This window comes from Rattus norvegicus, chromosome 9 (genome assembly GCF_036323735.1).
Source record: "Rattus norvegicus strain BN/NHsdMcwi chromosome 9, GRCr8, whole genome shotgun sequence".
Classification (NCBI taxonomy): Eukaryota; Metazoa; Chordata; class Mammalia; order Rodentia; family Muridae; genus Rattus; species Rattus norvegicus.
The window spans coordinates 76,060,067-76,086,187 of record NC_086027.1 but is presented as its reverse complement, the minus strand read 5'-3'; the positions used below and the strand labels follow the sequence as shown (position 1 = coordinate 76,086,187).

At 38.0% G+C, this 26,121-nt stretch overlaps 1 protein-coding gene across 2 annotated transcripts in view; it reads right to left on the bottom strand.

Annotated features, from left to right (window-relative positions):
- Cps1 (carbamoyl-phosphate synthase 1) overlaps positions 1 to 22,325 on the bottom strand; it is a 122,877-nt gene extending 100,552 nt beyond the window's left edge. Inside the window, exons 1-2 of one of the 2 annotated variants that reach the window (NM_017072.2) lie at positions 22,009 to 22,325; positions 11,484 to 11,627 (exon numbers count right to left, since the gene is read on the bottom strand). In NM_017072.2, coding sequence (NP_058768.1) covers positions 11,484 to 11,609 — 126 coding nt within the window. In that variant the 5' untranslated portion in view covers positions 11,610 to 11,627; positions 22,009 to 22,325. Of the gene's footprint in view, positions 1 to 11,483; positions 11,754 to 22,008 lie in introns of those variants that run through there. The other variant, XM_017596592.3, reaches the window with a different exon arrangement.
- Positions 22,326 to 26,121: the final 3,796 nt, after the last annotated feature.

Here is a 26,121-nt window from a genome sequence, read left to right as displayed (position 1 = left end):
AATGGAAAAAAGATAACATTTTCAGCAAATGGTGCTGGTTCAACTGGAGGTCAGCATGTAGAAGAATGCAGATCGATCCATTCTTATCACCCTGTACAAAGCTAAAGTCCAAGTGGATCAAGGACCTCCACATCAAACCAGATATACTCAAACTAGTAGAAGAAAAAATGGGGAAGAATCTCGAACACATGAGCACTGGAGAAAATTTCCTGACCAAAACACCAATGCCTTATGCTCTAAGATCAAGAATCGATAAATGGGATCTCATAAAACTACAAAGCTTCTGTAAGGCAAAGGACACTGTTGTTAGGACAAAATGGCAACCAACAGATTGGGAAAAGATCTTTACCAATCCTACAACTGATAGAGGGCTTATATCCAAAATATACAAAGAACTCACAAAGTTAGACTGCAGGGAGACAAATAACCCTATTAAAAAATGGGGCTCAGAGTCAAATAAAGAATTCACAGCTGAGGAATGTTGAATGGCTGAGAAGCACCTAAAGAAATGTTCAACATCTTTAGTCATAAGAGAAATGCAAATCAAAACAACCTTGAGATTCCCCCTCACACCAGTCAGAATGGCTAAGATCAAAAACTCAGGTGACGAGGATATGGAGAAAGAGGAACACTCCTCCATTGTTGGTGGGATTGCAGACTGGTACAACCATTCTGGAAATCAGTCTAGTGGTTCCTCAGAAAATTGGACAATGAACTACCTAAGGACCCAGCTATACCTCTCTTGGCCATATACCCAAAAGATGCCCCAACATATAACAAAGGCACATGCTCCATTATTCATAGCAGCCTTATTTATAATAGCCAGAAACTGGAAAGAACCCAGATGTCCTTCAACAGAGGAATGGAAATAGAAAATGTGGTACATCTACACAATGGAATATTACTCAGCTATCAAAAACAATGACTTTATGAAATTCATAGACAAATGGATGGAACTGGAAAATATCATCCTGAGTGAGGTAACCAAATCACAGAAAAACACACATGGTATGCACTCATTGATAAGTGGATATTAGCCCAAATGCTCGAATTACCCTAGATGCACAGAACATATGAAACTCAAGAAGGATGATCAAACTGCAGATGCTTCATTCCTTCTTTAAAAGGGGGACAAGAATACCCTTGGGAGGGAATAGGGAGGCAAAGTTTAGAAAAGAGGCTGAAGGAACACACATTCAGAACCTGCCCCACATGTGGCCCATACATATACAGCCACCAAACTAGATAAGATGGATGAACCAAAGAAGTGCAGGCCAACAGGAACCGTATGTAGATCTCTCCTGAGAGACACAGCCAGAATATGGCAAATACAGAGGCGAATGCCAGCAGCAAACCACTGAACTGAGAACGGGACCCCCGTTGAAGTAATCTTAGAAAGGACTGGAAGACCTTGAAGGGGCTTGAGACCCCATATGAACAACAATGCCAACCAACCAGAGCTTCCAGGGACTAAGCCACTACCCAAAGACTCTACATGGACTGACCCTGGACTCTGACCTCATAGGTAGCAATGAATATCCTAGTAAGAGCACAAGTGGAAGGGGAAGCCCTTGGTCCTGCCAAGGCTGGACCCCCAGTGAACAGATTTCTTGGGAGGAGGGTGGTAATGTGGGAGGTTGGGGAGGGCAACACCCAAAAAGAAGGGGAGGGGGAGGGGCTATGGGGATGTTGGCCTGGAAACGGAAACCGGGAAAGGGAATAACATTTGAAATGTAAATAAGAAATACCCAATTTAATAAAGATGGAAAAAAAGAGAGACATTAAAAAAATAAATAAAAAAGAAGTAATTATATAATGAAGTCTTATCTAAGTATAAGAAAATTTAGTTCAAATTCCTATGAATCGTCACTTGTCAGAGTGAAAAATGGTCAGTCATTGACTTCATCCTATAATCTGAGAATGCAACGGGTGTTGACAATTAGTCACACTGATTTCACACCCTGAATTTTCAAGTTCTGAAGAAAGCTAGGACCATAGATACCAAGGGAGGTCAGATATTTTGTCACTCTGCCTTTCTTCCAGTAAGGACTTGTTGCCCTACTGTGAGAAACAAGGTGAGGGGATTGTGTCCCACTCTTCTTTGTGTCCCAATCTTCTTCCTAAAGATTTTTACATCTGGAGACTGAGAACCAAGAAGTAAGCTCAGCAAGGGAAACTGACAGATCACAGCTTCCAATTGGCTTGACTACAATTTTGTCAAACTTGTCTCCCAATAGATCTCTTACAATGCTACTTCTGGAAACTTTTATTCATGGAAGCAATTCTAAGTCAACAGCAGCCTCCCTGGTATTATCCCAATGACTTTCCAAACAAACCTAACTGACAAGAGGCATTTTAACCAGATCACCCATCCAGGCTAATATTAGTCTCAAGCTGGCCTGTATTTAAGAGTAGACACACAATTGGACACAATCGGCATGCAGCTGGATGTGGTGATGCACACATGAACTCATAGACTCTGAGAGACAGGTGCAGAGTGACAACGAGTTCAATTCCAGAATGGACTATATAGAAAACATATCACATAAGACAAAAAGAAGAAAAGGAAATAATAGAGGAAACGTAGGTATCTATTTTATTTGTATCACTAAACAGAAGTACAGCATGTAACTGAGCATGCGTTGAAACAAAGTTTATATGCACACACAAAGAGAGGAAATTTTCATGATTGACCTTAAACCAATGTTCAAATTATATCTGTAATTAATATTATCTCTCCCTTTTCAAGGCCACATTTGTATTCACCTACCCAAATTATTGTATGCACAGAACCTGGAAAAAAAGATCAAGAATTTTGGCCAATATGGATCTCAAGGAAAATTTATTTAAGCTAATTTAACCTCGTTTAGTCTAACCATTATAGATACTATGAATCTGGGAGCCAATGAGGTTGTGAATAAGTTCTGTAAGGGTGCACTCAGGGTTCTGGGGAGATGGCTCAGCAGGTAACACACAGGCTGTGCAAGCATGAAGGCTGGAGTTCAGCTCCTCAGAAGCCTAGAGTATGACAGTATACATCCGAAACTCCATCACACGAGTGTGCAGACAGATAAGTCCTGGAGGCTCACTGGCCAGGCAGGAGGTTCCAGGCTGAGTGAAAGACTTGTCTCAAACAACACGGTGGAAAGCAGTAGAGAGAGACACTAGTTGTTGATCTCTGGCCACATGAATGCACATAGGTAGACATACACAAAAGTAAACCTGCATTCGAGTGTTACTTGATAGAAATCTAAAGACTTTATAAAGAAGAAATACAAAATTCCCTATGGACTAATAATATTAAATGCTAGTTTTAACAACAAACTATTACAGGAATGTCTGTGAGGCTATAGATGTTTTACCACACAAATATTTAAAACTTTAAACCATTTTAATCCTCTGCTTTATGTAATTAATCTCTATTAAACTTCAATATCCATATGATGCCCATTCTTACGTTGCCTTTAGGATGAACATTCTAAACTAAGTTCAATAATGTGTCTTCTCATATTATGAAACTTGGAATTCCTTCACCAATTAAAAGTAATTTTTATGAAAACATAATTTTGTGATTTACCTATATATTTCATTATAAATCCAATAAATTTTTGACATTCTTTGTGGCTTGCCTATATGGATCTCGGCATTGTGGTTCCACTGTATTGTAAAGTGTTTTAATCTTTTAATGACATTTTCTAAAGTATGAATATACAAAGATCATTGCCCAAACCACTCTTCAAGGATTTTAATTTGGTTTGAAAATTTAAATTCACATTGAAACTACATGTACAGGTTTATTTTCATTTTTGCATGCGGTGACTGGATAGCTTCAGAGGGCTACAAATGACCAGAATTCTCTACATTTTAAGACTTCTCGATTTGAGATCACATTTAAAAGAGTCAATGCTTCAAAGAACGTTCCAGAATTAGAACAATGTGACAAGTAATAATGGAAGTCACACAGCTAAATTTCCCCTCAAGAAGCTCTTCAAAAGTGTCCCTGGGGTTAGACTAAGCTAACTGAGAGAGTTTAGTCCTAGAAAGTGTATTCAAAATTGAAACAGAATTTATAATTAGCCTGTAAAATTTCAAATCAGTTTCTTGTTTATCACTGCTGGGCATTTCTTTGCATTCATTATGATGCTGTTTATAACCGTCCATTGATGCCCGTTTAAGGTTCTACATCCCAGTGTCATTCCACTGACTTTGAGGATATTGGTCCTTTGCTTTGAATCAGGTATTTTGTGGGTTTGTGGTGTTTTTAACCCTTTATTTCAAGACACAGGAAACAAGTGAAATGAGTCTTTGCTTGTATTTGGAAATAGACTTGGACTTTTGAATACAGAAGCACACCGGACAGGGTAAAAACTAAAAAGCAGCACCTCTTGTTACAGCCACACAACAATGACTTCATTGAAGGGGGAGGGAAATATCTCAACAGCATTGTGCTGAAATACTCTATTTGTATACTTTCTGTCACCCATACCGAGAAGGAATCCTTGTTGACTCTTTGATCTGAGCCTCTTCTAAAAGTGCAAGAAAATAAGAGAGGAAAGCACAAGGGGTGCCATTGAGATAAAATTCAGGTAGATGGGGGCTCTAGCACAAACAAGGAAATCTCAGCGAGAAAATAGATTCAGCAGAGTCTGGTGCAGAGGCCTACAGCCAAACATTAGGTGAAACTTTCATGGAATGTTATGGAAGAGGGGATGGAAGAATTGTAGGAGCCAGATGGGTCAAGGACACCACAAGAAAACCCACAGAATCGACTAAATTTGGCTCATAGAGGCTCATAAAGACTGAATCTACAGTCAGGGAGCCAGCATGGGTCTGATTTAGGCCATCTGCATATATGTTAAGTTTGTGTAGCCCTGACTTCCTGCAGGACACTAACGATGGGAGCAGGGACTATCCCTGTTGCTTATGGCTGCTTTGGGGATCCTTTTCCTCCTACAAGTTTCCACAACCTTAAACTGAGAGGAGGTGCCTAGTCTTTACTCCAGTTTGATGTGCCATGTTTGGTTGCAGTGCCGGGGAGGCCGGCCCTTTTCTGAAGGGAAACAAAGGAGGAGGAAAGAATTGGGGGCGGCTGGGACTGGAAGAAAAGGAGTCAGGGGCAGATGCGGTAGGGATATAATCTGAGAGAATAAATTAAAAAAGAAATTTTAAAATATCTATCTGGGGTGTGAAAAGGGAGGAAGAAATTTGTATAATTGTATTATAGGCTACAGAATAAAAGAGATAATAAAAAAAGAAAAAATAGCTGATATTGGAGGTCTGCTTAAAGTTCTAACAACATTTCCTGATAAACGTCTCCGTATGTAAACAAGAATGGCCTTGTTAATTTTGGTATTTACACATCTGTGAAATGGGCAGAGTGATGACACTTTTAACCAGACGTGTTAGTATTTGCAAATAAAATGCTGTGTGTGTGTAACTCTTTAAGCTGACTGAGCAACACAAGTCACAGAGGTTTGGATATAAAGCATTATAAAGGTAAGAATCCCCTTAAGCCAATAGGAGGAATAAAAATGATTTACTCCGGAATCTGTTATACCGAGGTAGAGTCATTTATCTAAGTGAACTATAAGCATATCAGAGAAAATAGAGGCTTGGTGTGCTGTTTTCATTTTCACCACAGCCTCGAGCTATATAATTTATTTGATTTCTGGACTAACTGATGTCTCATAGCTATTAGTTCACTTCGGTACTCAGCCTTTTAAAACGTATATCTGAACTAAACTATGGAAAATAGGAAGCCTCAGGACAGATTTTTTTTCAGATATTTATTATGTAAATCATACAGTAAGTGAAATCTTATCTTTTTGTTTTTGGAGCTATGCTTTCAAAATATGGGTCCGTACATTTCTACTTACAGCACAATTTGTTTATCTTTAGAATAGTTGGTGTATTTCTTTGTATTTATGGATGCTTAACACTTCGGGATGTGTGAACATCATGACTGTAGCAATCGATTAAGCCTTACAGCACCAAAGGCCCCTGGTTTTGGTTAAACATAAGCTAGTGTAGGAGATAAAAATCGCAGGTTAATTTTGAACAGCCCCACGTCCTGGGCATAGATGAGCAAAGAGCCAGATTCATGAATAATTTTGTTCTAATTAAATTTCTTATAAAGTATGGTATTCATGAAGATTCCATTACAAGTCTTCCTAAGTATATGTTTTTTTAACAAGTTCTGACTATGCATATGGTATAGAACAAATGGTTCTGTATTTGGGAGTGACCAAATGGTATTAGCTAATTTTTACGTTATATTTATAAATTAGTATGGTCTGGCATTGGTGAAACCATCAAATTCTGTACCCATGTATCAAACCTATTTATTAACTAATGACGTTTCACTACCCAACAACTTCCTTAAGAAATTTAAAAGCTTTTCAGATGGTGTTTAATAAGTTTAAAAGACTAAATAAAGGAGAGTGACCTCCAAAGTATGTTCATGTTTTGACTTTGTACTCAAGAAAACAAGAAAGTGTAGGCCAGGGATTTCTATGCTATGACGTCACAGAACGTTTGACGCTGGCCCATGTAGCCTTCTCTGGGGCCCAATCATTGTAAAGACTTTGGGAAATACCGGTGATGTCAAGGTCTGTCCGTCTCCATCTGGAGATTGACAGAGACCTCCAGCTTCATCTCATTGCAAAAGGGACATGGACGCCATACTGCCGCTCTTATTCCTAACAAGTCAGAGAGACCGAGATGCTCTAATGGAGACACCGGGCAAAGGAATGATCCCCATTTCCTCAGCAGCTGAACCTCATTTCACTTCTAAACCATTAAAAAGCATTTTCAAGGATTGGGCAAAGGAGGCCTTGAGGAGAAGCCAAGGAAATATGAATCCAGACCAGGCTAGACCCTAAGACCCAGGTCAGAACGATGATAATGCAAGGAGGTAGGGCTCAGCCTTAGGGAAAGTGAACCATGATTTGAACACAGAGCCCCTGCTTCCAGAAATTCTGCCCCCTGGAGTCTCGCCCACTACCCTCTCTCCCAGCTTTTCCAAAAGTGCTATGCAAAGATGTGCAAATGTTCAAGGCACTGTCAGTTGTAAGCTAAAAGATCTGGGCTTCCAGAAAGAGACGGAGTATGAATAACATACACAAGAATGCAAAAGAGAAGCCCCCTCCCAACTACAGGAAAACTGCACCAAAAACATATACATTTACCTCTTCTCTGAACCAATTAGACAATAACCACTTGGGACTTGAACATAATTTTTATTGAAATATTTGCACTACCATGGATGAAATCCACCCCTAACATGCATGTACTAAAAATCTAATAAAGCAGCAAACCTTGAATATGTATGACGAGCTTATCTCATCCTAATCCTTACCCCCAAGTATTCTACAGAAAGACTCCAATATGCTAATATATTTTATTTTTCGTGAATGATTCTTGAGGCGATAGCTAAAGGATTCTTCTTGTAGGATTTTGTAGTCATCAGTTCCTACTGAAGTAAAGGTAGCTCCTTGAGATTAAGCTAGAGACGCTGCCTTATTGGGATCAGAATAGTCTTACAAAATACAACTTTTCAGAGGACTCTGTCACATGCAGATTGCCAGAGAGAAAACTTGGATGTTGCCTGGCTTAATTGAACACAGGTTCCTATTAAGTGTGACTAGATTAATATTAGAAGTTAGAGGGTTTTTTTTTTCTAATCACAGGTAACTCAACCTTTTCAGTTGAATACCTTTGCTTTTCAAGTTTATAAGTACAAGGACAACTGTCCTTCAGTCCTGCTGTCTTGAAGACTTGTGAATTTAGAATTCATAAACCTTGAAGCTTATTCAAGTCAGAGACTATGCATACAATACCACCTAGTTTTGCCCATTCCTCTTCTATATTCTTCCACAATGTGCTGATCTGTCCAATAATGAATAACTAGATAAGTTGATGGATAAAATTGAACATTTTGATATACTACCTGCTTTTGACTAATAACTGAGGCATTGAATATGTGTCATAAGATTACTCCTATCTCAATCCTTACCACAAGTATCATTCATTTTGGTGCTTGAGTCATATTTGATATAAAAGATACCTTATTTAATTAAAGTATTTAAGCAAAGTAAAAGTATCACCGTAAATGTTTAAGAGTTCTTATCAGGGTTCTTCTCATTGAAACAATCTGTGGTTTGTGAAAAACCATAAAAACCCCATCTAACCCTCTAGAAGTCTTTCTTCTGAAGTGAATGGAACACAGTTTTTTAAGTATTCATCTTTCATTTTAAATTGCCTTCTAAGCTTCAGTATTGAATAGTGATTATACATTCTCTCTCTCCCCACTACTTATGGCAAAGTCTAAGTTCAGAGACTATGTGAGTTGCCAAGGTCAGAATAATATGAAATGTATAACCGAGGCAAGAATCCATATTTTATTTTATTTCTCAGCCTCAGTGTCTTCAACAGAACTGTTCCGACTGGCTGAGTATAATAATGCACACTGGGCATTTTCAATACTAATAGAAAAAAGATTATGGTCTCTAAAACTTTCATATGTTATGGTTGTTGATCATTTATACCCTTGGTACCAACTTCTTTTACAACAAGGAGCACCTTGAAGTTCTTTCTTCTTCCCCATGAGTGAAACGCAATTGTATCCACTGGCAACACACACTCTGTAAATATTAGCCACAAGCAAATATGCAAGGAAGTGTCGCAGAAAAACACGGTGTGTCACAGTTGGTCCCACCTCCCTCTCTCATTCCAGGGAGAAAAAAGTGACCTCTTCTGACATTGAAAGTGCAACCTGGCTTACAGGGCAGTGCTTTTGGATCTCAGTGTCTTTCACAACCCACTTACTATCTGTAACTAGCTGTACTGTTACTAACCTTTCAAAGCTGCTCCTATGCCGTTCAATGACAATTATGTAAATACACCCTAATGACTTTTAACTATCTTTAAAATACTGTGCCCACCTCAAAAAGAATTAATTTGGATATGCATTTCTTAGAAATTTGAGTTTTCAAAGAGAAGGCAAGGGAAAAAAGCAAGCATAAAGGACTATTTCAAAATAAGTGAATAAGGACACAGGTCCCCCTTCAACTCTGTGGGACTTTAATTCACTACCATGAAGCTTAAGAACTTCCATTTTTCATGCCTGGCATTCCTCCAAAGTTCTGGCCAGTAATGACTGTGTGTGAGTAATGGCTTGTACACCTTGAAATGATGGCTTATTCCTCCTGAAAATTTGTCATTCTTTAGCTATGAACTATGGAAGACCCTTGAAGCAGATCTACCATCATGAGCAAGAACTGCTTTCCCAAGGGTCGGTCCACATAATTAGCTCTTGTCGTTGTGTGGTAATTGCTCTGTAGAGTGCTTGCTGAGTCTGGGGAGATGACTTCTAATTATTGTGGCCTCTACTAGTTTAACTAGTCAGTTCATTGCTCTGGTTTTAGCATTTAACAGAGACATGCTCGTCCTTAGCTACCCACTTCTATGAGAACAAGAACAACAACAACATAAAAAAAATGTTCCAGATGACCCAATACAAAAATATGACAAAGCACTTAAACTGTAGATGATACTGTTGTCATTACAGTTTCTTCTCTTAGCATGTGACTATCTTCAAGGCATTGAAAACACTTAACTAAAGCCAAACCACCATTCTCCATCTATATCAAGGTACTGTGTTCTTGTTGATAGTTTAGAATATCCGTTCTCTGATTGTTGGGGGGAGGGCGGTAATGGGGAGAGGATGGGGAGGGGAACAACCATATAGGAGGGGAGGGGGAGGGGTTAGGAGGATGTTGGCCTGGAAACCGGGAAAGGGAATAACATTCGAAATGTAAATAAGAAATACTCAAGTTAATAAATAAAAAAAGAAAAAAAAAAGTAAATTGTCCAAATTGTTTGCACATAAATAGAAGGTAGTAAAAAAAAGAATATCCGTTCTCCTTTCTAACTTCCATCTTGTAATTAAAATGAATCCAAGATGGCTCTCTTAGGCTTCGTAAGAAGTTCTCAGGGTGGCAGAATAAAACTGATATCATCCCATCGATGTAAGTATAGTTGTCTTCCTCCCAACCCCTCTTCCCTCGCCCATCCCCTTTCCCTCTCTCCATCCCTCCCTTCCTCTTTTTCTCTCCCACCTGTCTTCTTATGTCCCTCTCTTCTCTTTCATTTTATTTCTTTTTCTGTCCAACTCCTATCCCTGGAAACTATAAGAACCTAAAGAAAGCGGTTGTTCCCACACATACCTGAATCCAAATCCCCTGAAATCCTGACCAAAGCAACAACATAAGCAAAAGAACTTAAGGAGCCCCACTTGTCAGCCCACTATGCACACAAACTATAAACAGAATTCCCAATGCTACTCTACCTATTTTTACACAACATTTAAAGAGGAATTTTTTCTACATTTTTATAGCTCTTTACACTAAAGAAACAGTATATTAAAGCTACCATGATTTCTTAAGCTTTGTATTCAGAAAAGAAGAGCTTCCCTTGGTCCTGTGACTCAATGACCCAATGTAGGGGAATGCTAAGGAAGTGAGGTTGGAGTGGAGGATGGGTGGGGGGAAGGGAGTACTTTCATAGAAGCAGGGGAAGGGGGATGGGCTAGAGGGTTTGTGGAGGGGGAACTGGGAAAGGGGATAACATTTGAACTGTAAATAAATAAAATAACCCATAAAAACAGAAAAGAAATGGAAAAAAGAAAAGAGCTTCATTGACCAAGTTCCCATGATGTAATTTAGACTTCTCCAGTAAGAAATATCTTGATAAAGTGACAAGAAAGGGTAGAGATTCCTGTATGAATTTCATAACCAGAGGTGGGGGTAGGAGGGAAGTTGTTCCACTGTGCACTTGTCCTCTCAGCTACAGATAAACCTGGACAGACAGATTTTCAGCTGCTGTGTGCCTCAAAATCTGATTCTGCAAAACTGAGGATCATAATTTTTTTCCTCTGATAAGAAGGTTAAGAGATCATGGAAATGCTGTATTTCTCTATGTACAGGGACCTCCAATATTAAAAATTCATAGATGTTTTCCTTCTAAACTTTTATAATCTTATATGTCTAAAAAGAAACCTTTTCAGTCAAGCCATTATATAACAAATGCTTAACACACTGTGTCGGGTGGAGGGAGGGCATTACCTTATGTGCTTAGAACCTGCTTCTTTCCTTTGACTCACATTATTAGCAATAAAATCAAGGCATAAACTAAACTATAATAACATTTTTTAAAGTGTTTCTTTTTTCTAGTAGTATACTTATATTTTATTTGTTCAAAGGAACTAGGGTCATTCTTCATATTGGGTAAAGATCACTTTAGGTTTACTCAGAGAAGATTAAAAATAGTCATTTGCTCTATCAATGGATTCTGTGGTAAAGCACTTTTTAATAACACTTTGGAATTGTATTCAAAGCTGTATTTGCTCTGTCAGCACCCTCTTGGCTTCACTGCTAAACTGTGCCCTATGTATTATCATCAAAAATAAGAAACAGGGGTGTTACCTTCACAGAAAGGAGCCTGATGCCAGGTCTAGAGAAGTCCCACTGTCGCTTCGAAGTCACATTGGCCAAACCAAAGCCACTCTTCAGTGTCTTCACCACTTTGCATGCTGTCAAAATCCTCGTCATTTTGAAGATGTTTTGTGACTAAAATTAAATCACAAATATCTCATGAGATTTTGTTGTCCAATTTGCTTGTAACCAGTGGGAAGGAAAGCTGTGTGGAGACAGTGCAGTTGGGGCTGAAGGCTGACTGCACAGCGATCTTTGACTCCCCATTCATTCTGCCATTAAATAGCCCGTCTACAGCTCCTCCCCTCCTCAGCCCCTCCTCCCAAGCTGATGTCCAGAGATGTTCCAATGGACATGTCATACAAGTTGCAACATAACAAATGGCACCTTCTCCTGTGGAAATCATGTTACTGCTGCAGCAAGCAAGCTAGCCATCAAAAGAGTTGCTTGTGTAGCTGAATAACATGACCCAGGCGTGGTAAACAGCCTTAGGTGTACTGCTTATTTGAAGGACAGTACCTCTCTAATAATACAAAAGGTCACACGCTTTACTGAGTTGGAAATGATGCTTCGTTTACTTCAGAAGATATTTGGATTTCAAGAAAACCCAAACCTGGACACGTTCTGCTTGGGAAAAGATGATGGAAACCACATCCAGTAAAGAAACTGGAACTTTCCTTCACAAATAAACAGAAAACATCTGAATTATTTGGGAAGAGGATTACTAATGAAGCAGTATACTACAGCTTTATTACAACATTACTCTACATTCCAGATTTTAAAGCTATTGGTAACACTAATCAAAACACAAGAGAGCAAAGGAAGTTATTATGTACCTCTAAGTCTCTTAAGCCTGTAAATGTGAATAAAACAATAAGAAATGACTTAATAAAAACAATAATCTTAGTTACTTAGTGATTTAAGTGTCACCTAAGATAATCCAAGATTTGGACATTTGTGTTTTGACCTAAATAAAATTACTCAGTTCATCCTTTAGCCAAAGGGTCACATTGGCTGGCAGGGTATCTCATTTAAGCCAAGGCATATAAAGAGAAGAAAGCCCCACAACATCATTGCCAGATAGCCTCAATGGCCAGAAATGTAAGCAGTGGAGACATCTTCCTTAGGATTTCCATAATGAAAGGGATGACTCAAAGATATGATAATGTTAATATTATCAATGCTGGAAGGGGGAATGTGAGCCTATAAATAAATAAGTATCAAAGCAGAGTGTATCTCCTCTGTCTTGATGCATTAGTGTAGAAACATTCTCTGGGGTCAAGCTATTTGGAAAAATGGCTAAAAGTTTTAAACTCAAGATAGAAGATTCATACACTGGGATTCCATAATCGACCTCGAGATTGGAAAGCCCATATATAATGGATAGTGAATAACATGGTGAAGGTCTTTGGAATTAAGGGCCCAGATAGACCAGACTCTACAACCAAACTGTCAGACATCACTACACAAAGGAGGAAACTGACATTTGGGCAGGGCAAAGGGGTGGGGCCTAGGACATGATGGGTAGGGATCACAAAAGCCAGGCAACAAAAATTTAAAAGAATAGTACACGTCATGATATTTTGAATTTTTCTGCATTGCTATGATTCTTTCCTTAGATAAGCTGCCTACATTCAGCTAAGGGGGAATGCATCATGGACACCAGTGATGGGAATTGTTTTAGAAAATGTACTGCCTAGAAGCCAGGCCATTGTGGGTCTCTAAGTTTATATAAGTCATTTGTCTGGGGAAATAAAATTATTTAATGCAGACTTTCCCTCTGTTACTCATGTTCTTACCATAGCTGTCACTTTATTTTCTTGTATGTAATCCCACATAGAGAAATAAAATCAAGACACTCACTACATTTGGAAGAGTTAGGAACATTCTAGTACCTTTTAATTTAATGCTAAAAAAGCATTTTATTCTTTCCCATAAATTAAAATGAAAATCCATTCTCTCTCTCTCTCTCTCTCTCTCTCTTTCTCTCTCTCTCTCTCTCTCTCCCCCCACCCCCCACCCTCTTGCTGGGGAGATGGTTCAATGGCTAGCGTTTGCTGTGCACACATGAGTGGGTACTTGAGTCCAGATCCCCAGGGCCTATCTAAAGCCAGACAGGAAGCTTCCATCTACAGTCACATTGCTCCAATGATAAGATGGAAGACAGAGCCACGAGAATCTTAGGAAGCTCATGGATCCCAGTAGCTTGGAATGTGAAAAATAGGGTGAGAGGGTGAGAGCATGTTTCAAACTAGGCAGAAGGTGAAGACCAACACATAAGATTATCTTCTGACCTCTATTCATATACTGTGCATACACGTACCTTCACTTATACACAGAGACACACACACAAATAAATATATGTGTATATGAGTATATGAGTATATGTGTAATATATATGTGTATATATAATCATTGACTAATACAATTACTAATCATCCTTTGAAAAAAGTAATAGCTTTCAGCTTTCCAAAGTATTTAAGTTTAGAAATTTGCAACTATAATACCTGTTATTGTAATAGTATTATATTGCATATGATGGTGAATTTATTCTCATTTTTATATTTAAAAAGTTGAAACAATTGTTTCACTCCCAAATATAACCTCAGTCAACATTTTGTATATTTACTTCTATATCTATGTCTATGTAAATTTCATAGCTCTAAAAACTTCAGTGGACTTGTATAGGGTTTTGTGAAGTAAAAGCATATCAAAAAGATTTACCATTGTTACAAAACCCTTTATATGTCTTGAAAAACCTGCAACGATTCCACTTTCCTTTCTTCCTATTGCTATTGTGTTACATATTAATGTTTCCATTTTGGTCAATAGTTAAGTTTCTTTTCAAAAATATGTGTCCATTTACCCACTGATTACAACTTAATCAAGGGACAACCAACCCCTTTCAATGAACACAGGCACCACCTTCCCTGGTATCTTCCCTAACTTTCCATCAGGGCAGTAAATAGCGTTTGGTTTCACTTAACATGTAGGTTACCACTGCGACTAAACACTGAGACTAAACACTGTTCGCACCACCTTTGTTCCCATTAATCCACTCATGGCAATCATTTTTGAAACAAGTTCACACAAAGCAACACTAAGGAGGCCTCCTACCAAATGTGAAAAGTTGAGAACAACTCATTGTAGAAAATAAAGGCCACAGGTTCAGAATAAATAATAGCATTAGCAATTCCTCTTCAAGTGTGCAGAAACCACCAAACTTCTGACTTGCCAAGGAATGAATATGAAACAATGCTAAGAAATTGAGCCTCTTTCAAAGACCCAATTACATAGCAAGTATGCAATAAAAGCATTATGGAAAGAATGGATGGATGGATGGATGGATGGATGGATGGATGACTAAGTTTATATGTACTGAATTCCTAGTCTGTGATAATTATTTAAGAAGTAACAAACAAAATTATGTCAATAAACCCAAGAGGATAGAATGATACCTAGGAATCAGGGGGGAAAGTACTATTACTACAAAAGTCTCGTTAGAAAAAAACTAAGCTAGCAAGTGCAAGGCCCTGGGTTCGGTCCTCAGCTCTGGAAAAAAAGAAAGAAAAATCTAAGTTACAAGTAAAGCATGACTGGAAGGCAAAAACTCAGAATAAAGGAAACTCAAAAACTCCCTGAAGAAAACCCCACTCTTGTGTTACATAGGGATGTGTTACAATAAAATACACAAGTAGAAAGGAGCCAAGTTCAATTATATGGTTCTACTAGTCGAAGAATATAACAGGGCCATTGTCACAGAAAGGACGTGGACAAGGGTGACTGTACTTTGAAAGGAAAAGATAAAGATTATACCCACATTAATTGCACTCATTTTCTTTGCTCAAAAGCGAGGGTACGCTGACAGAAAGTTCCTTCAAGTTTAAATATAAAGATTTCAACTCGCTTCCGTTGCTTACTAACATGTCAGATGTTGATAATGGCAACAGACAGATATTAAGTGGTCTGAGGAAGGTTTTTTCTAATGATAACCAGTGTCTTTGGAAACCCGATCAAGTAAGACATGCCCATTAAGAATCCCATTGCCGTTCTGAGGCCTAGAAAGTAAGGTAACAATTATGATTAATGTGGTTATCAATCTAACATTTGATAACTTAAACGTTGAAGTGATGTAAAAGAAGCTGAAAAATGAACCGAGAGAAGAGACCTTGTAAAATTGGATTCACTCAATAAGACCCCAAGGTACATGTGATTTATAACCTATGATAATAAAACAGCGATCACTTATAAACCCCCAAGTGTTTGAATACACCTTAAAGAGAACAAGCCCACTAGTATATATAACATGTACTTTTATTCAACAGTAGTATATTTTGTTGTGCTCATTGCTGTGTTTAAACATTGTTGAGGGGTTGGGGATTTAGCTCAGTGGTAGAGCGCTTGCCTAGCAAGCGCAAGGCCCTGGGTTCAGTCCCCAGCTCCCGGAAAAAAAAAAAAGACAAAAAAACATTGTTGATAGTTGAAAAAAAGTAGCAGGCACGACCTACCTTACTACAAGAGGTTTGCATGTACTCCAGGCTGACGTTGGTGCACATACAATTTGCAGAGAATGGATAGAAGTGGGCAGTTGCAAGTGAATTAGCCAAGTATGTTGAGGGCAGGTGAAATGAAAAGAAAATAGAGAGTTCCTTAGAAAGCTGATTCAGAATTCAAGTGACCTTGGAAAAATGAAGACACGGTCAAACAGAAACACAGTGGAATGAAATCCAAGTGGGTCAGATGTAAGTCAGTCCAAAAGATGAAGGAAAAATGTCTGCCAAAAAAAGCTATAGAGAATTTTTTTTTAAAAAAAGACAGATGTAGTGTTAATACTAATAGCAAGAAGTCCTAAGTTAGTCATAGCTGACAATACTTACATAAAGTATATTTAGAGCACAGAATCTAGAATAGAAATTAAGAAAATAAACTGAACACTTTTTGGAAAGTTAAATATTGAATAAAGATGTAAAAAGTACCACTTTGGTGACCACTAAAATTTAAAATCATGACATGTAGGGTTAATAAGCAAGCATAACCTTTAATGATGAAAATGGAAATTATTCAATAATAAATTTTAAAATATTACATAAGAAGCTAAGACACTAGTGTATGATTACAATATTTTAGCATATTACATATTCATATTAAAAGATATATATGAATAAATACATATTTAAATAAACTTGTTTTAGTAGTTCTAGTCATGCATAAAGTTAGGCAAGTTGCCATTTATTCTCATTGTGAGGTGCCTGCTTGCCCTCTCCGTTAAGCTTAGAAGCAATTCCTGGTTGTCAACTGCAGCTCCCGTTGTGTAGCTAATAGTGTGCCCTAGCACTGTAACTAGCTTGTCTAGCACCACACTGACAGAGTGGAGGTCAGGATCTGAACTCAGCGCCTAGCCAATGTCCAGCCTCTTCCTGCATATTAGTCATACTTGCAAAAAGCAGGTCTGATGGTGGAGAGTGGGGTGGAGAGAGTGGGCTGGGCAAAAACCAGCCTGACAGAAAGCACGTCCGAGAGTGGAAGGACAAAGAACAGATTTCAGAGCTCAGAAGCATTTATGCCATCATGTGAAATGAGGATAGTACAACTTAGTGTCAAAAATGAAAGACAGAAGAAATTGTGACTTTACTTTTGCCATTATATTTAAATTTAAAAATAACAAAGATATTAAAATAGTAGGAGAATCACACTGGCAATCTTTTGTTTTCGTAATTCAGATCAGGCAAATTGGACTGAGACTTGGCCAGATTTAACCACAATAGCAAATCATGTTCTCACAGTTTTCTACCTTATATCTTATTGTTCGCAACTTGTCATTCCAAAGCCATTGAGTTTTCATATTTGCTTGAAAATATGATCTAGAATAACTAAAAGAATAACCGATTCAGGAAGTATTTACTAAGAAATGCTAAGCTTATCTATCCATCAATGTACATCAGGAAATAGCTAAAAATTATTTCAAGAACACTGACAACATTTAAGTGTCTCACCTACATTTTATAAGTAAAATAGTATAAATTATATAGTTTTCGATAGCTAGAAAATAACCCTTTAAAATCATTTTCTGGTTCTTTCGTTTTATGTATATGAAAATCTGGCATCTGAGTAAATATATAGTCATCTCATATTCATGAGCTATTCAGTACTGAATAGCCTTCAGTAAAAGCATTTAGTTTAGTCTTTCTTTAAAAGGAAAAAAAAGGAGTTGATCTACACCTGAGTTCCAAATAATTGACACATTTTAAATAAGAGTGCTTTCATGAAAGATAAAACAATTAGAAAGATGCTAACAACTGCGTCCATTTAGCTCATCCTAGTCAAAGCATTTTCTTAAAACTTGACCAAAAACATGCTTACAATGTAAATTTCACAGGGTACGATGACTAAATGATCGGATACGTGCCCATTCTAACTAGTAAAATATTTCTACGAAAATGTTTTTTTTTTAAATACCGAATTCATCAGCAGCCCTTCTTTGCACAACGATTATTACTGCCAAAACCCTCCCATCTTATAATGTGCTGAACAGAACAAACTGCTCTGATGAACTTGTTTTTTCAACTTGTCAAGAGCAAACACTGATGATTTTGCAAGACTCGAAAGAGCAACCTTCGCTGTGAGGAGAGGTGGTGATCCGGGTCATGTGCCAGGACACTACTGGACCCTTTTAAATTCAACATGTGTGATGGTCACAGTTTCGAAGTATGTTGTGTAATGGGCTTGAAGGTGCCGACCTAGTGAAGCAAGAGAGAGCCGTTTACTTTAGAATGACGTTGAGGACTTATTAAACAGGCCATCTACGCACATTCTTAGTCCAGTCCCTTTAACAGGATATCTGATATAATAAACCAGACACCCTCTGTGGCCTCCTATTTCCAAGGGAATTTGATCTAGGAAGATGGGTTTCAGGTTCTCGGAAATTGGAATAATGCTTTCACCAACTTTAATTTCCACTTTCCTAAAATGCTATTGCAGCTCGCCAGGAAAGGAATGCACAATTATCTCTCCCTCCAATGTCGTAGGTTAAGAATGGCATTATAGTAAGCATGAGTGCTGCTGTTGTTCCAGTTGTTGCTGCTGCTGTTGTTGCTGTGGAGGTGGTCGTGGTAGTGGAGGTGGTGGTGGTGATGCTACTGTTGTTTATAGAGACTTTTTTAGAGAATCAATGCTATGAAAGGAAAAAGAACAGATAGAGAGGAAGGACAGCAAAAGGAGAAGAAAAGAGGGCAGCTTACTGATCTTTGAACTCTACTGACTGCTAACTATTAGTCAAAGTACCGCCTTGGATCTCAAATTCCTGCTATGGCTTTGAGTATTGAAGAACTGGGATTTCTTTTCTGTGTTGTTCATTGCTGTCATTCGTCCTTCACCTGTTCTTGCCTTCACTAAGATTATTCACAGCTCAGGGAGAAAAAAAAAATATATGTTCGCATCATTTGATTCTGGGTTAGAAAATAAAAGGTGTTCTTAGAAACGTCAGGAAATTCAAAAGCAAAGGAATCAATTTTTTTAAGTGAAAAACTGTGAAAAGATATCAAAATGTTGTATTTAAAAGTTACCTGACTAACTGGGCATTTGGGGATAAGCCTGTAAAATCTCAACACTTGGGAGAGGGGAAGGCCAGGAGTTCAAGGCCAGTCTCTGCCACAAAGGAAGTTTAAGGCTAGCTTGTGCCTTGCCTCAAAAACTAAATAAATAAATAAATAAATAAATAAATAAATAAATAAATAAATAAATAAATGTAATTGACTGAGGTGAGAAGCTGAGACTGAAGTAGTGTTCTAGGAATCTGACAAAAAGGATGATTACACATGTTTAAAGAGAAAGAGAAATGACATAATCAACATAATCAAAGCACTGTGTCGAGATGGTAGGTTAATGTGTTGCTTAAAAAAAGAAGAGTTTCTCAAATGTGAATAATAATTATGCCTAAAATAGTGAACGCATCCTTCAAATTATTACATATTCTGACTCAAAAAGTCACTTGCCCATGTCTGGTTTTCTACCGTTGTCTAATCAATTGATTCGTAGTTGACTGACTCAACAACACTTATCGCAATCCATCTACCTTTAAATCAAAGGGAAATAAAGGACTCTAAGGGAGTAGGCTCGTAACCTAGGAATGCAAAGGCTAGGATATAAAATGTTAACACCATCATAGAAACTAAGAAGTGGGTCCAACTCATCTCCAAATCTCAAACACATACAACTGTACAACCTAGAGACAGATTGATCCCCAGGCAAACCTTTAAATAAAAGACAAAACACTTTCAATAAAGACTTTTGTTGGCACGTTATCATTTTATTCTTTCCCTCTCCAGAGGATAAGGCTGGAACACTTGACTGTCGCAAAAGCTCCATGCCTTCACCCAGACACTTTTCGGCACTGTAATTTTTACTCACAAGTGAATCACAACACCTTGGTTGCTCTTTGAACACAGCACAAAAGATTTGGTGTCCATTAGGTTGGGAGGAAAAAGCCTTTCATTTTAGTTTCCTTTTTGCTAGACAAGGAAAGAAAATGTATTTATTGATTGTGAAGATACAATCCAACTTATCTCGATAATAAAAAAATTAAAATATTATAATGACCTGAGGACTAAGAATGCATATATGGATAAGAAGTTTTAATATTTCAAAATTATGTTCTGAGTTGTCTATGTGTACAAACTGCCTTTGCAGCTCCTTCACATTGGTGTCAGAATAACTACCATGAGAGTTATGTTGTAAAGAGGAAGCACTTCCCTAAATAAGGTTTAAATGAAGTAAATGCTTCTATAATACAAATCTAGAAAATCTATTAATTTAGCAGTATTGCTTCATTTGCATGGTTATTATTCAGCCCTTAAATTTGTAAGTAGAATTTTGAGATCATATTCTAGGTGTGGGCAGGGATGGTGACACGTTTAAAATGGTTCTTGAGCATTACCGTTAAGACAGATTTCTGGCACAGACTAGGGGAGGGGAAGGTCCAGTTCTGTGAATTCTTTCACTCGCCTCACTAGAGCAGCTGGCTGGACTCCAGACTGTTCAAGCACTCAAAACCCCAGGCGATATTTTTCTCCTCTAACCATACTTAGTTCATGACAGAGCAGGGGCAAAGAAGAAGAAAAAAATCCCAAGAAAAAAAAGTGCATGATTATAAAATAATACAGTTAAGATACATAACTGATTCTTCAAGTGGCTTGACACTCCCTGTGTCAAAAACCGTCCGCCTTTTGTTTACTGAAGTCTTCTCTGTACAAAATGGAGTTGGCAGAGGAAAAATAAATAGAGCAGACCGTGACTCGATCAGCCAACATAAATTAATGCAACACTTTGCCCTGTGACGACATCTGAAGCTGAATGACATGAACTTTCTCTGCTTGCCTATATTCTACAGAATCTTTGAATTCCTACAGAATCCTGTTCTTTTTCTCTGAGACCAGACAAATTCTTTATAAGCATCTTGTTTGGATCAACCACCACATTGCAACCTTGTTTCCTACACTAATGCTACTCTTCTGAATAAAACTGTTATGTATCTCCTCGATGCTTTCTAACTACAGTGCCAATCTAAACCATGCAATGCCTTCAGTTTCCCAAGGCTTTAGTCTCATTTCTTCCACATTTTGGTTGTATGATCCTAAATTAATCTTTTCCTTGCCTCTGTTCAGCATCAACAAATAGGTAGTAGTAGCAAGCATTACTTCTTATAATCTCTCTTTCCTTCAATGTTGACTAAAAGTCTTTTACATGCCAAGAGTGCTGCTAAAGGGTCTGAAAATAAAAAAGCACAGATGACTCTCTCTCTCTCTCTCTCTCTCTCTCTCTCTCTCTCTCTCTCTCTCTCTCTCTGCAAACTCACTCTCAAAGAGCCTTTACAGTTTATCCTCAGAAAAAGTCACATCTTTTCTAGTCTCAAGACTAAAGAATAAAGAAAGACAAAGGGAACTCTAAACCTAAGAAGCTCAAGACCTCAAAACCCAAGTACAACCAAATCAATATTCCTCTCAGGCAGCCACACGGCCATGAAGTGTGTTCATACATGTCTGTACACCTCATAAAATACAAAGTCCCCCGCATCAGCTGTCATATCCCAACGGAGTTGACCCACACCCTAGGAAGTCCCTCAGATCCTACAAGTTCTCGAAAACAAAAAGAATCAGATATTTTTAAGCAGACAATTGTGGCTGGAAGTTGAGTTATTACTACTGAGCAAATTAACTAAACTTTTAGCATATTCAGTACTAAAAGATAAACTGTAAAATGAAAATCAAATGAGTAATTTTTAAAAACAGATGTTTTCTAAAAGTATGTAAAAGAAAAGTCCTTGATCAAGTGTACATCAGCATGGGCTTAGATTAATAGTCAGGGGTAGAAACATGAGTCAAACATTTTTTTAATAAATCAACAAATCTTAAATTAAAACCCCAAATGCTCATAAAACAACAAATATTTAGCTCTTGTCCCACCCAACAAATATACCATAGCATAATTACTAATTGACAGAGAGAAAAGTAAAAGTTCATACCAAATTATATTAAAGTTATAAGGATCTGTAATCAGTTTTCTCAAGAACTCCTCATCGAAATCCAATGAATTACTCAGCTCACCACTGTTGCTTCTTCTCCAAATCTTGACCGTGAGCAGCTAAGGAAAGGTGGGCCTCATCAGAATCAAAGCAAGCACATTTCTGACCGTCCAAGCTTAGACTCAGGACGGCTGGAAACAAGACTTCCATGTCCAGGCCCACGTCAGGACAGCCCTTTTTTAATCTTTTCTTCAGACTTGCAAACTCTGTGCTGTGTCTAGGAAAATAACTACTCCGCTACCTTGATACTGGACTCCGTTTCTCCCAGACCTAAGATAAGGCACCTTTCTTTATCTCCTCTGGAAAAAGAAAATGGCTTCAAAGTCCAGGAGACAAAGCATGCAGCAGTGCCAGTAGTATCAGAGGCCTTGTTGGATCACCTGACTTAGAATTACTATAGGAAGGAATGTACTAAACACTTCAACTTTTTAAAAATCCAAAATTAGCATTTTCACTTAGCAAAAGTGGTCACAAATGTCTCACAGAATGTCACTATTAAGTGACAATGATTGCCTTGCACATTAAGTATGCTTCAGGGTGACTTAACCTGCAGAAATATGCTGCAATTTGCAACTTCATCTCAAACCTGGTAAAAATTTTCACCTTAAGGAATATCTACATTCTCACACTATTTAATTCTAATTAAACATAGTTGAAAATAACTTATAGTCCTAAAACTGTTTTAAGTAACATTTACAAATATAAGTGATACAAAGTTAAGTAAAATGTCACATAAATGTTCCTTTTACAGGAAGCAAGGCATCCTGGTTTGTATTCATCTCCTTTTGATATCTTTAAATCTTGGTGATCAGTAAAGTTAGGAGATTTTTAAGAGCAAATGTTTAAAATGAGTGTTAAAAGTATAACCATGTACTTACACAAGTCAACCATACATCTTAAACCTGAGCTTTTGTAGGAATTCATTCCCTTGCAGCTATTTAACTTGAGTTATTTAACATAGATAGATAGATAGATAGATAGATAGATAGATAGATAGATAGATAGATAGATAGATAGATAATGGTGATTATGGTGACAGATGATAGATAGACAGATAGATAGATAGATAGATAGATAGATAGATAGATAGATAGATAGATAGATAGATAGATAGATAGATAGGCAGGCAGGCAGGCAGACAGAAAACTGAGAACTGTGGCCTAACAGTGATCTCACCAGATCTGTGTATATAAAGGAGGAACAGCTACAGTTGCACATTTCAGGATGGAGCAACCAGTATCACAGATCTAATATAAAGTCAGTCCATAGATGCTTTTTGGATTAATAGTAAGTAAGCAAACATATTATACTAATCAAAAACTAGATTAGCTCTCCTGCTAACTCTCTCGTAGTTTCATTCTACTCTTAGCAAAGTCAATTAGTCAGCACAGAGTAGAGTCTAGCTTTTCTAAAAGCTGAGCAAATCAATGACAGGAGCATGGCAGTTGTACATAAGCTGCGGCGATAATGTCTATCACATTCCGTAATCTAAGGAGAAAACACCAAAGAACACCAACTCTTTGAGTTTTAAGAATTGAATATAGCAACTTGCCCATGCTAGGTCGGTGCTTTACCCATCCCGAGAAAGACCAATTGAGCAAAATCTCAACTGCAGCAACCTGTGTAGAATTCCTTCACAGACTTGTTAAGGAATAATCAGTGAAGACAAATATATTTGGTCCCTTATTGCATTTGTCCTTCTCGTTATTCTCATCTTCCATTCATCCATTCATTTATTCAATCAGGAAGTTGAGTGGCCTTCACTATAATCAAAGGTGAAACACTGACCTGCTTTCCCACCTCCCACCTCATGGGTATTAACAAACACAAGTGGATTAGGATGCTAAGGCCAGACCTGTTTCAAGTGATTCCCCAAAGGTACACATGCTGGACACTTGTCCTTGAAAGGGCAGCGTTAGGAAGCAGTGAGGCCTTTAACGAGTGACACTGAGGAGAGGCACTCACAGCCCCACCTCATCTCTGGTTTCCTGTCTTATTATTTATTCCCACTCTGGATCCCTCCATACTGCCAACCACTGTAGAAATATCACCAAAGCCTGTACCATGTCCTTCAAGCACTAGAACTATGAGCCAAATAAAGTTCTTTTATAATATTCACTCTTGGGTATTTCATTATAGTAACAGAAAACCAAGTTATATAGAAAATAGGCACCAAACAGTGACGTCTTTACTGTGTCTATACCTCAAAAGTCTGGACTCAGCTGTGAGCTATATGGTGGGCAGTAGTTAGACAAATCTAGAAGAGAAGACTAGAAAAAGCAAGATAGGGATTCTGGGTGGAAGACCAGAAAAATGGAGACCTGGAAACTGAGGAGGCTCATCAAAAGGAGGATCCTATAGGAAATTGAAGAAAAGGCTGGCCTTATTAGCCCCACTCCAAAATAACTTCACTGCATTGTACCCATGCCCAAAGATTCGGTAGAAAGCCAAACTTAAAAGCAATAAAGGACTTTTACCAACAGAATTAGCAGCAAAGCACTTGAGTATGAACATTGTTATTATTGACCATGCTTAGTTAGACTAGTAGTGAGCTCCAGGAGCAAGAGAAAACAGAGGAGAAACATTTGAAAATTTCCCAGCCTGTCTAGAGAAAGGGGGGAAGCGGGCATATTCTGGAGACTGAAACTGTGGTCATCTCAGTGACCTGTGTGCCAAAGAAATTAGCACAGAATAGAGGGGAGTCTTTAGATAACCTCGAGTGAGACTGAAAAGGCCTCCAGTGCATTTCAGAAATCTGCAGCAGAACCAGCATTGATGCTGTGTTCTGGAACATCCTGAACCGTTAGGGAAGTAATTTCTTTTCTTTATAAACGACCTCTGCTATTTTGTTACAGGAACAGAAAACAGTGTCACATGAGGATTTCGGTGTATTAAGAGAGTTTATGTGTGATTATCAACACTGCAAGGGAAAGAGTATAGTAGTGGGAACAAAACTTCTATGAGTAGCTAGTGGCATATGAAATGGGTGGCACATATTAATTAAGTAGGTATTGTGGAAAGGGAGTCATTCCAGCTAGAAGGAGAATCGTGTGCAAAGGGTTCAAACAAAATTGATGGCACCTTCTAGGAACTGTTCGGTGAGACAGAAGATGTCAAACAAGCAGGCAATGCTATCAGGATATCTCTGAGAGGGTCAATTCCAGGTACTAGAGGGATTGCTGGGATATAGTTAAGAGGTCGATATGCCATTCACAGTATAGTAAGAAGATACAAAGGATTTTAGCTTGGAAAGTGAAATTATTCTGTTTATATTGTGAAATTATAGAAAGGGTTAACAATGGCTGCTATTTTGCCTGTTTGCCTGTTGCTAGTCATTTTGCTAGTTTGCTTGTTGCCTGATGTCAACTGAATTCATGAAAGAAGGTAACTACGGTAGACCCGTGGGTGCTCGGCACAGATCTCTTTACTGAACCAATAAACTCATCTATAAGCCACCACAAATACTAGCTGCTAAATACTCATCCATGACACCTGCTCCTAGAAAAGTGTTTTCTTCTCCCATCCCAAAGGCAAGAAAGGCTGAACTCCTCTACCATTTGGCAACCCTTCCCTGTGCTCAAGATCTATCCTCTGTAGACTATGTTAAGGCCAGACTTACCTTGTGACTGTCACAAAACCAGGTTACGTGATGAAGGTAGATGTCTTATCCAAGCATATAAAAGAGTAAACACACACATATGCATACACACCACACACACATGCACACACCACTGCCACATACACATACATGTGCATACTCACATACTACACAAACCACAAATACCACTCACATACACAGATATACATACACATATACATATACACACATACACACACCACACACATACATACATATGTACATACATATACACATACACACACCATACATACAACACATATACCACACACACATGCATATATACAACACCACATATACACCACATACCATGCATCACACACATTACACCTACATGTACATACACACACAGCACATGCATACATATACATATATACACACATATATGCACATATACACACATATACATGCATATA